The sequence below is a fragment of the Epinephelus moara genome, chromosome 9 (assembly GCF_006386435.1).
Source record: "Epinephelus moara isolate mb chromosome 9, YSFRI_EMoa_1.0, whole genome shotgun sequence".
Taxonomy (NCBI): Eukaryota; Metazoa; Chordata; class Actinopteri; order Perciformes; family Serranidae; genus Epinephelus; species Epinephelus moara.
The window spans coordinates 21,697,673-21,710,432 of NC_065514.1; the positions used below are offsets into that span (position 1 = coordinate 21,697,673).

At 41.6% G+C, this 12,760-nt stretch overlaps 1 protein-coding gene across 4 annotated transcripts in view; it reads right to left on the bottom strand.

Moving 5' to 3' along the window:
• Window positions 1–12,760, bottom strand: part of LOC126395454 (mediator of RNA polymerase II transcription subunit 13-like) — a 98,835-nt gene that overhangs the window by 22,838 nt on the left and 63,237 nt on the right. For all 4 annotated transcript variants that reach the window (XM_050052935.1, XM_050052934.1, XM_050052933.1 and 1 more), the window contains exon 4: window positions 11,884–11,967. In XM_050052935.1, the coding sequence (XP_049908892.1) occupies window positions 11,884–11,967 (84 nt within the window). The remainder of the gene's footprint in view (window positions 1–11,883; window positions 11,968–12,760) is intronic.

Sequence of the window (12,760 nt, forward strand, 5' to 3'; positions counted from 1 at the left end):
TTAACATAATTAAACTGAGATTTAAATCAAATCAACATTACATCTAATTGTGCTAAACCTGATATTAAACAAACCCCTAAAATCACATCTATCAAAAAACAAGTGTACAACATGAATATGTCTTTCAGGCGGCAGCATGACAGATGATGACTGCTTTTCTCCAAACAGCAATTTGGAGAACAACACTCAGAATGTGTCTTTGTAAAAGCCTCGCTAAGCTCTACCTACATTGATCATCTTCATCATTCCCCACACGGGCTCCTTATTGCAGGTATAAATCCTCATTTGCTTATGACTGATTGTGGTGACTACATGTTTACATATGCAGCGCTCTCTTTATTACGCAGCCTCGGCATAGTTTATCACGCATTGCTCCTTTTTTTAATCACAGAGGAGTAATTGTTGGGGCCTTATTGCAATCTACATACCAGTGGGCGGGCTGGACATCATTAACTACAAGACGGCTTCACTGATGTATATTTTTAATCTATAAAGCTCCTTACCACCTTGGTTTATATATATCAGACTGACAATAAAGTCAGCAGGTACTGTAATCTCCTCGTGATTACCCCTGCTGCCTATGCAATATCTCCTTTGCCCTAAGGGAGCCGGACCTCCATTTGAGCTGTAATGGATCATCAAATTCAATAAAATGGCCAGTTCCACAGTCACTCATGGGCAGAACTAAACGCAGTCTTGAGGGAGCCAAATATCTTGTGGGGTTGACGGTGATGGCCTCCAGATGGCGCCGAGTGCACCCAAAGAGAGAGGAGGCCAGTTTCCCTGCTTCATAAATATTCCTGATGCTCTGGCAGTCAAAAACATACCCTCATAACAGGTGGTTTGAACACAATGATGCACAATCACAGGAGGAAGAGTACATACATATGCATACACAAGCCTGCGACACAAGCACACACACTCTTTCGCTCACACACACACACACACAGCACTTGTCTATCATCTCCTCAATTCACATCTGTACACGAGTCAAAATGCTTTCAGTGTCATTGCCCTCCAACCTTGTCCTCAGTGCATCATTACACCATATGAAGCGCTATATATAGCTGCATGGAGACACTCAGGGGAACAGCTGCAAGTCGAGAGTACCAGTCCAGCTAACTATATGCACATTTGCACAAACAATTTACATTTAGCATATTCACCGGCCTATTGAAAACATGCTCCAATTATGCAATTTACCTATATGAGCAGGCATGACTAAGGGCGCTTAAGAAAAATAATGTTTTTTATGTTTTTTCACTGGCTGATTGGTTGATTGATTTCTAAATTGTATGTATTTCACTGTGTTCCACTTTCTGTTCTGGCTGCACTGCACAGATTAAATAAGGCTGTTAAATGAAGCATCCATTAGAATTTATTTCCCTCTTGTGTTGATAATTCTGTTTATATTGTTATTATATATTTTTATGAGATGTGTGTGCACTGATCGGGACTGATGTGTGTACAAAAACACGACTCCCTTAAGACCCCTCGTAAAACGCAGCTCTGGCCAAATAGCTCGGAATCACTGTCGGAAATCATCTGTTCTCTCTTTGTATTGCCGCCTCTCTTTCGCCGTCATAAAATCAGACAGCAATCCAACAGAATTAATGGCTGGCTGCTTTTGATATTTCCACTGGAATTACTGTGTGCTGATAAAGAATTGTTCACCTTGGTGCTCTCAATTAAATCTACCTGATACATTGCAAAGCAAAGCCCCCCAAAAAAGGCGACTGATGAAAATTATCGAAGGCATTTAATACTGTGTGCAGAGGGAAAGTTCAGCTGGGTACACAGTTATAATTGATAAACTATACAAGCAATCAGTCTCACCATTAACTAATGTGCAACAATTATGACCTAAGATCTATTATAGCTGCAATAAAGTGCAATTAAATGCGAGTCAGGGAAAAGCAGAACTACAAAAAGAGCATCAAACTGTAGGCTGACGCAGCTGGGAGATTGATGCTCCCTGTCCTTTTACAAAGGGCATTTTTCTGCACAGTAAGCGGGTGTGAGTGTGTGGACACACTGGGCTTCTTGCATCCTCGGGGACATTTGTGCACTCGGCAAGCGTGCGTGTGTGTGTGTTTGCATGCGTGTGTGTGTGAGGACAGTGGACAGAGATGTGAGGCAGCTGTGTGTGCTGGGCTGTATGAGTACAGGTATTAATAAATGAAGAGGAGTGATGGCTGAGACTCGCCTCAGGGCTGACAGTACTGGAGAGAGATAGAGAGAGGAGACGGAGGGAGAGAGGTAAGGGGGGGGACTGAAAAAAGAAAGTGAGCGTGAGAGGAGGAAGAAAGGAGGAAGAGCAGGGTCGAAGGAAAAGACAGCAATAGAAGGAGATGGAGACAGAGTGAGCACTAAAGGTAGAGAAATGAAGGGGATGCATGAATAAGACGGAGATGTAAAGGGAAAACAGAGGGATAGGGAGGAAATTAGGAGGACAAGGAAGGAAAGATAAAGTGTAAAATGAGGAGTGAGAGCAAAACGAGTGTGAGAGAAAGAGGAGGAGGTGAATAATTCAGTGCCACGCACTGCAATTGCTGCACACATATCGATGAGATCAGAGTTTTAATGGGTGGCTACTGAGCACAATTTTATGGTGAAATCAATCAGGGAATGTCGAGTCGGAGAACACGAACACACATCTCTGTCCATGTGTGTGTGTGTGTGTGTGTGTGTGTCTATTTCATTTGGTTTTACATGTGCGGCTTAGCTTATATGCCTGCAAAATATAGTCAGGCTCTCATATATGTGCAGATGTAAATACTGTATGCATGTAGAGGGAAGCTCAAATGCACGCAGATAATCCCACAGTTATTGCAGCTACATACGAACTCACACGTGTGCATCACATTTGCATGCCGCTGAGAAAAAACAAAACAAAAAGTAAAGCGACTGTGTTGGGTTCACGCGACAACATGTGTCTTTTCACCCCATCACGACGCTGCCAACCAGCCAGCAGGGGAGCCGTTTAATGTCCGACATGCATCATGGACTTGACACACGTGCATCTGTGTGTACATCACATGCACACAAAATAACAACCGTTATCTCGCTTGTGGGGATGCTCTCTTGTCTAACCCAGTGGGAGCAAAAATAAAACAAGATTAGATTAGAGTTAGGAAGCAATAAACAGTTAAAAAAAATGTGCACACAAAGCTTCTGTTTCCACTGTTTGAGGAATCTAAAGCCCAGGAAGTGATAACTGAGTTAAGATATCATTAACAGTCACACGCACTAAACAGGCATGATAGCATTTTCTTAGATTCACTCAAATCTGAGGGATTAATCTCCCTAATCTGTACCTTAAATTCTCTGTCTGCCACCGCAGCAGCACTATTATGAGTTATCTTCATCTCTCTCGCTGCCTAACCCTTCCTACACATTCTGAACACATCTTTTAGAAACATAAGACTGTCAACACTGCTCTGGTGGACCGATGTAGAGGATGTTTACCCTCTTGTAAGCTCTTGCGAGCAGCATGTTCACACATGCTCTAAAAGTCCTTCCACTGCACCAGCACGATAAATTTATTCCATACAAACAAATCCCACCATGGCTCTCAGGCTAATGCAGGTGTGTGCATATGTTCCAGCACGCATGCATGACACTCCAGTATTAACACGAGCATAAGGGGGATGCAGTCCGCTTGATGTATTATTCAGAGGCCCCCAGTGGGTGGTTTTAGCCAGTGTTGCTATCACAATGTTTGTGCTCAAACACTGCTCCAACTATTTATATGGATTCACAATGAAAAGGTGCTCAGGGACACAAACTGTGCACAGTCATCGCCCTCTCTACGGGCACAAGAAGCACAGGAAAAAAGATTTCTTGTTAGTCCTGAAAAACAGCAGAGAACGATTGTGAATGCTTTGCGCTAGCGCTGGTGTTCACCTTCATATCTGTGGTCCTAATTAAAAAAAGAGGAAAAGGATCTGTTGGTAGGCTGTTGCTGTGATGTATCACCATCCTCTCTATTGATCTACGTGGGGTTTTTTCTCTTCCTTCTCTCTCTCTCTCTTGCTCTCAGTGGTTTTACCTGGTAATATTAGAAATCTGGGGGATAGCGCACCACATGTTCTCTGCTGTCTGTCTCCAGGGAGGCCCAAACACATGTAGAACAACACGCTTCAAAGGAGAAAATGCAAATATTTCACTCATCCAAATATTTAACCAGGATGAACAAAAAGGTGGCACTCCTTAATTTTTATCTCAAAATGACTTAAACACCAAAATAAACATGACATCATACATTATCTCATTCCCCTGTAGTACATTAATATTTTTATGGCTCACAGTGCATGTAGTCAATCAATGAGGCACAGTAAAGATGTCAGCAGCTGATATCAGTAGAGTGACTTCTCCATAAAAGCCTTTTAGCCACTGATGGGCTAAAACACATATAATAATAACAGTCGCACAACAATACATTTCATTGTCATTTACATAGTAGAGGCTTTCAGCTGGATCCTTTGGAAAAAAGCCAAGACAGAGGGGTTTCCTCTGAAGTCATCCTTCACCTGAACACAACATGAATTTGCATTTCCTAGGATAGCGAAGGCACGACCCGTCTTACTCTGCCTCTGATCGGCTTACCCTGACATTCTTATCTTAACCCTCACCAATCTCACTCCTCTTGCCAAAACTAACCAACTCAACCACCCAAGTACTCACCACTCATCAAACTACTAGCAAATGAATGAGAGTAGGGCGGGTCATGCCTTTGCTATGATAGGAAATGCAAATTTGGTTACCATAGGGGATTTTCACATTGTGCATTGCGAGAGCAGAAGTAGAAAAAGGCAGCAAAGACTCACTTCTGTCTGCTTTCCGGTTGGAAAAAACATAGAGAGTGGAGGGTAAAAATGATTTTCACAAAGTCTTTCCACAATGACTGATGTCAACAGAGTCGTCGACATGTTTTCATCAAGACACTGCAATATTTTAACATGCTAGTGTTACATGCTAACATGCTAACATAGTACAAGTGTTCTAAAACAGATGATTCTAATGCTAAGTTAGCAAACATAGTTAAGTTTTCATTATTATCTGTCATAATAAGTTTCCAATAGATTTTAGTATAGTATCAACTCTCACTGCTAGGAACTTAAACTTAACAGGTGGAGGCAGTAAAGCATAGGGCCAGGAGCCGTAGCTGCACCTGGCAAGATAACATTTTCCATTTGGCTTCTTCCCCAGACTTCCCAGACAAACCTTGACAGAGCTGCCCCCTTTTTTCACATCTTAAGCCTTTTGGGGGTTGAATGGTTATATTCTATATTAAAATAAGGACTGCAGACATAGGCACTCCCACAAAGAATTTTGATCGTGGCGCCCTCGTCTCAGATCACTGTAACGCAGCAAGTTGCAGAAACTTAAATAAGGATGCTTTGGCTTGTTGTTGGAAAAATATGGGACGCTATGGGGATTTTTGCAACTTGACTGCACCATGGTTACGCTCAATTTCTCAATGAAGAGATAGTAGTGGTTTTTCTCAATGGGAGCAGGAGAGAACCGTAAATAGGTCTCTGCTGCCTTTGCCTACTTCCACTCTTCAGAAGGGCTGCATTCAGGCCCCCCAGTGAAGTAGCAAAATGTTAATTTAAAAAGAAACGGTGGTGTGTTTGAATACCCTGTTGTGTTACGCAGGTGCAATGCCTTTTAACAAGGTAGGGTCTCATTCCATTCAATTCAAAAGGGCTTTATTAGCATGGGAAAATGTGTGTATGTTGCCAAAGCAAATGTAAAATAAAACAAAAACTGATGTCCAACAAGTGAAGATCTACAAGAATTTGGTTTACAGACACATTGCTGTTGATTGGGTAAAGGTGACAAACCCACCTAACAAGGGAAAATGTGCCTCAAAGCCCATTGCACACCGTTTCAAGACATGAAATTCGTAGCAAAACGGTGCATACCTTTTTTGACATTGAACATGCCCCTGAAGAGCAAGTAAGAGTTCTGAAAGAAGTACGTTTTACGTAATGATCCTCCCATTGACCTCCATTATAAACATCCTGAAGTTTGACTTGAGTTTCTAGCTTTAATATCTGCAAAAGTAGTTGACTGTGAAACAAAAGTATGGGCGGCGGAAAAATAAACAGCAAGAGCAGCAACGAACGGGATGACTTTTCCTTTATGGCCCCACTAACAAGTATTTACTGACTGATGTATTGAAAAACTAATTAAGAATTCCTCACTCGACACTCTTTCTAAATGCTAAAGCTCTAAATCCAAACCTTTTAACTTTTATTAGAGCCTTTTTCACAACTGGTCTTAATAAGCCAGTCAGAGAGTATTTTAGTCACCATTCATTCAGTCAGATACTTATTTAACCTTACTTATCTGTCTGCCAGCCGGTTGGAAAGCTTCCATCTATCAATCAGCCACTCATGGGGGCATTTTTCTTGTCAGTCACCTTTGTAACCAGTCCAATTATCAGCCAGTCCCTGAGTCAACCAGTAGGAAAATCCATACAACACAACTGGGATCTTACTGTACACCATTCACCGATCTACTATTTCACATATACGATAATGTTTTCTTTGTGGTAACAGTTAAAAATGCTTAACTTTTAACTAACATCTAACAAATTACAAGGTTTTAATTTTCCTTTATAAATCTATCACACTTGGTAGTCACATTATTTTACATGAAGATTAAAAAACAAAGGCTAAATGACACAGAAGTATGTGACTTTCTTTCTCTCACATATTGCAGCTGGGATTCCAAGTATTTTTAAGCCCCTAAAAGCACTGGGGGGAAAATTTAACCAAACATACCAATTATATATTTTTTTTCTTGCTTGCTCATTATTACTATTGTTGTTTCTTCTCGTTTGTCTGCTTGTGATTAAACCTGATTAAATTATCTTTTTGTTCATATTAGGGAGGACTTTGTACAACTCCCCCCTGGCTTCCTTCCTCCCCAGCATACATCTATTTGCCATGCTATTGTAACTGTGCACAAAATAAAAAACGATCTTAGCATCAGTAAAAAAAATTTTTGTCTGTGTTGTTTTTATTCCTGGAGATTCTGTGACCTTGCGATGTGGCCTAACACCAAATGTTTGTTGCCTAGGAGATGGCTAATATCTCAATGTCATTGGTTCCTGGGTAGAAGAGAGGAGAGGAGAGGAGAGGAGAGGAGAGGAGAGGAGAGGAGAGGTATTCGGTTTTTCAAAAAGTAGTTTAAACAGGCAGAGCGACTTGTTTCTGTTTCATGGTGTAGCACCAGAGGACAGCTCTATTACACTGTAAAATATGAACATTATTTATGCATGAGTATATGGCCATTAATGCGAATGAAAGCACCTAGATTAACAAATATACTGTGTAGTGTACTTGGCATGCATAGAATTGACTGAACTAATGAGAGAGACAGACTCTAATACATCCATTCAGCCGTCTATAGTAATGATTAATTTACGACCCCCCACCTTCTCTGATCCCCACCTCCCCACACACACACACACACACACAGCCTCCTCCCTGCTCTTCCTCTCTCCCGTGCCTCTTCTCTCACACTCTCTCTGTATCCCTGTAACTCTCTCTCTTTCGCTCCCCTCAGCGTCTGATGCAATCCGTTACCAACCCAGAGTGCTTTCCTCCCATTCAGACACAAAGAGAGCATGAGTGTTGTGCTGAGAGAGGAGGGTGGGAGGGGGGTGTCAGAGGAGGAGGAGGAGGAGGAGGGTGGTTTGGATGTGTCCTGGATGTGCCAATCCTCGCCATGCCCCGGGGACACATACGAGATAAACACCAGATAAGCCTGACAAAGGCGGCGACGCCAAGGCACAGGAGTTGGCATGGGTAAGGGGGCATGGCATGGATACCAGCACCGAAGCGCCCCCTGTTGGGGATAAAAGGCACAGTGTGGGAGTGAAGAAGAGACAAAGGAGCTGGTTACAGCTGAGGCAGGAGGTCAGTGTATGCCTAACTGAGCAATGTTCCCTCATGGCATGAAAACACTGACGGCCAGGGATCTGCAGGGGTCCGTAGGGCTCACACTGTCAATTGTGGGGCAACACTGCTATTCTGGGAAGGAGGGATGGTGTGTGTGTGGTTATTTAGGACAGTATGTGTGTTTGCATGTGTGCTGGAAGCAAGCAGTGGAGACATGTGGAAGGAAAAAATGTCATGGTTCACTTACACAATGTGATACACGCAACACCCGCAGAGTGCAGGCATGAAAATAGCACGGCTAGTGCAGACATCTACATAAGATTTGTATTTGTTTGTGCTCTGTGTGCTCAAGAATGTCTCTCTCTCTGTTTCTCTCCTTCTCCCTCTCTGTCTCTCCTTCCAGGATGTTCAATAATTCACAGACAGAACAAGTCAGGATTGGCTCAGCAGGGGGCGTACCAGCTGACAACATATTCATACAGAGCTGTCAAGACCAAGAGGAATTACATGATGTACAAAAGAGACACTCACACATGTAAAATCTCTGCACTCAGAGCGTAATTTCAGAGAGCGAATCTCAACATATGTTAGTGTGCATACATACTGTACGCACACAAACACACTCTGGACCCAGTGTCTTTCACACCTTCCCTCTTCCCACACAAATGTTATTTACTGATCTTTTAGTGACTCTCTAAGCTTCACTCCCATTTGTTAAGTTGTAATGTTGGTTATATTTGGTCTAAATATTTCTTTCTCCTTTCTCTTCCAAGCAAAACCTTAGCCTTTCCAATGTGATAATCAGGGCCATACAGCTACTTTCCAAAATACTTCTGCTGCACACATGCAACATGTGCCAAACAGGGTGATTTTGGTAAACAGTCCACAAACACCCAGTTCTGACTTTTTCATTACTCATTATAAGTCACACATAAGCTGAAAAGTATTGTTTTTTATCAGGAACTAGCTCTCTTCATGTTCCTTTTTTCCAAACTGTACTTCTACTCTATTCAAGTCTAATTTTGAACCAGTGATCTACATTTTAATTAATTACATTTGCCATTTATACCGTCATAACAGCTACTCTGCTCTCAATGTGGGGATTGAGTGTGTGGGGAGAGAGCGCACGAAGATGCCAAACTTCCAGCTGCCTGGCAGAAAAGACGCACCACCTGCCTTTCGGCCATGACGTGATAATGACGGCAAAATCCCAGAACAAGATGCAGCTTCCAGCAACAATCCTTGGCCACATCTGACCACACTTTATACTAAAATCTAAAAAAACTAAGGTTACATGATGAAGTGCTTGCTGTGCCGCTTTCAGAAACTCCTCCTCTAACCTCTGCAAGCACGTTGAAGGAAGTTATACATACTGGCGGTATAAATGTGGTTACCAAGCTAACGTTAGCTGTGTTCATTTGTCATGTGTAACAGCAACAAGTGCTCATTATTTTTTTGCACTGGCTACTGCACCCTAAAAATTATTAACCCTTTAAACTTGCAATAGAAATGGTCCACCAGTGCCTACATTGGTATTTTTGTTTATTGTCGTGCCATGTCTTAGTATGTTTTCATTTCATTTCATTTCATTTCAAACCTTTATTTATTCTCGAAGGACATTGAGGTTTCCCTCATTTCCAATGTCGTCGAGATTACAGACACATTTGAACCACAGCACAATAAAAACAGTACAGAATAATCACTGTGAACAACAATCTCATCAGTGACCAGGTAGATAAAATATGTATGTAGTAGTAGGAGTATCTTCAAATGCGTCAAATCCATAAAATCCATACAACCCAAGCTGAAAGGTAAGATAATAAACCACAGTAATTGATAATAGTAATGACACTGTGTCAAAAATTAAAAGAAAATTTGACATTTTTTTTCAATAAATTTTACAAAATAAACACAAAAAACATTGATCCAAAAGATTTTTAAATGTAGAAACATCAACAAAATATTTCAAAACACTCTCTAAGTTTTTTTAAACTATGTACATTATTTAGTTTTTGGGATATGCTAATTTTCATGAGCAGAGTACAAAGGCACTTTTATAGTTTCTAAATTCATTCCACTGGCGCCACTGCATGTTTTTATGTGGTTTTACACCGCACACAAACATAGCATAATGATGTCATCATGATGAGTACATGTGATATCACTGAAGACAGAAGTTGTAGTTTACTGCTGCAAATGAATGAATACTCTAGCTGTTACAGTTTTTATTTTAGACTGATATATTCAGGATTATCCAAACAATGATTTCCTAGGGCCACTACGAGGAAGTATGGGTGCTATCATGCGTTGTCGCCACGTTTGCACCACAAGTAAGGTAACGTAACGTAATGACATAATGATACAGAAGACAGAAGCCTTAGCTTTCTGCAGCAAAACAATCAATGCTTTAGCTATTACGGTTCTTAAAGATTGTATAGATTGTTGATTCATTTTAACAGGATCATGCAAACAACAATCTCCTGAGGACGTCCACGGGACTTCCATTTTTTAAGGGTTAAAATGAAAAGAAACTTGTACTTTGAGTTATTTATTAACCAGGTAATTTATACTTGAGTCAGTTTTTTTATTGGTAGTAAATGTACGTGTATTTGAGTATATTTTAAGCACTCTACCCACCACCACTGATGATAATTAATGAGCAGCTTCCACTTGCCAAACAGAATAATGTACCCAAAACATGTGCAGAGAATCTGTAAAAGATGTCACAACCTCGGGAAAAAAAGAGCAGAAAAAGGCATCCGTGGTAATTAGAGCTGGGGTCACCTTGTGTGGCCGGCGAGGGTGAGAGACACATTGTGAAAAAGTTTGCTGTCCATGTAGAGTATTGAGTGTAAAGCGTTCATTTGATTCACATCCTTTCCACTCTCATCAAACCTTTCAGTGACCCCTCATGTGCCTCGTATGGAAGCACCTGCATTCATTATGTGTCTCCACTCATATATTCAGCTTTTTCCTCTCCCTTTAATTCATCAGCTGTAGCGCAGTATAATTTACCATACTACACGTATGCAACACAAGTGACACACACACACAGACACACACACACTCTCTTGAGATGTCACGCGCTGTGCCTCACTGAGGGACTTCCACCTGCTCTGAACAGAGTTTGCTACGGCGCATCGCAGCAGACTGCACTTGTGTCAGCAACTTTCAAGAGCGAGAGTTTCCTGTGTATCTCTTAATTTGCACCACATTTGAATGACAGTGCAATTTGCGGTTTTACAGTTCAAAAACCTACAAAGTAAATATAAATAAAAGGATGGGTTTTTTTTTTGTTTGTTTGTTTGCTGCCTCTAAGCGATATTCTAGCAGATTTCTAAAATGAGCCATTTGACAGCTAAGTGGCTTCCTACTTGAATACTTAGCATTTAAGCACCGCTATGTTAGAGATGTAAGGAATGTTGCATCCTCACCAGCAGGAGAGGCTGAAGCGGGCAGACTGAGCTGTGAGAGGGAACTATAATGGCTGAAGCAACAAGTTGAGCAACTGTCATCACACCTACCCCTCTTTTTTTACTCTGTTTCAGTCTCTCTGTCTGTCTCCCACATTGCCTACACACTCACACAGCGTGACACTGACACACACGCACACACACACACACACGCACACACACACCCTCCCCTCACCCAGAGAGAGCGGGAGAGCTGTGGGAGCGCGACTCAGCTCAGCTCTCACCTCTCACCACCATTCACTGTCCTGGTTTTTAATAGTCTCACACCATGAGCCAGCCGCTGGAACATCAAGGAGAGGAGACAAATACTGACTCACATGAAAGCCTCTCACAATGCCTCGCTGTGTCACACATGGTCACACACACGGACTTCTGCAGTGTGTGTTTCTCACAGCCTATACGAAATCTCATGGGATACAATGGGATACAAAACATGCTGAAGAAGTGCAATGACAAGGTATCTCAATGAGGTGTGTGATGAAAGTTTTTCTTACCTGTTGCCCAGAGACTTTTCCTCCAGTTCATGCGGCTTCAAGAACCACTTCCCGATCCTCACAAACCCCTTGTCCATCAAACATCTGCAGCAGTAAAGAGAAGAAGAAGCCAACAGAGGAGATAAGTAATTTATTAGACAAGGAAAATGTGGTTTAAAATCTTGTATAAGGCACTTCCATATGAATCATGCAACAAATAGTATTCACGAGAGGCTTAGAGAAGTTTTGATACAAGGCGCAGTTGTTTATTGATGTTGTGGATACCAAATATTAATAATCAAGGAGACTGACAACCGATATTTGGAGTAAAAATATATATTTGCAGTAAAAAGGAAAATCTTAAAAACACACACTTCACAACACCCACACAAAATTCTGTCTAAATGCCTTTAAAAATCCTACGTTAAACTAAACAGTGCAAAAGACAACTCTTCAACTTGCCTGGGTCCAGACCTTTGAATCAGCCTACTCCAGGTTCTAGTTAACTGATTCTGGTCTGGCATTGTGACATGAAACAGTGGTTTCTCGGTTAAAATAAAAAATAACCACTGAGCGCCACAGTTGGACTCCATTAGCCAATCAGTGCCATGGGTGGGACTTATGCCACTGTCAAGCTTGTCAAGCTGTTGTCAAGCAGTGTTCCAGAACAAATGAGGAGTAACAACAACAATGGTAAGCACTATAGACAAGATAGCTGCCTCATGTCTTCTTAATATCGCCCAACACCATACTTGGTTGTTACTACTTTATGTTGGCATGACAACGCTCAGTGTGAACTTAAAGTGGTGCTCCGCTTAACTCGTAACGTTAATACGAGGGCCAGGAAAACTGTTTAAATAAAGTGTAATGTGTCAGCCAGCAGCCTGATCCACGTAAC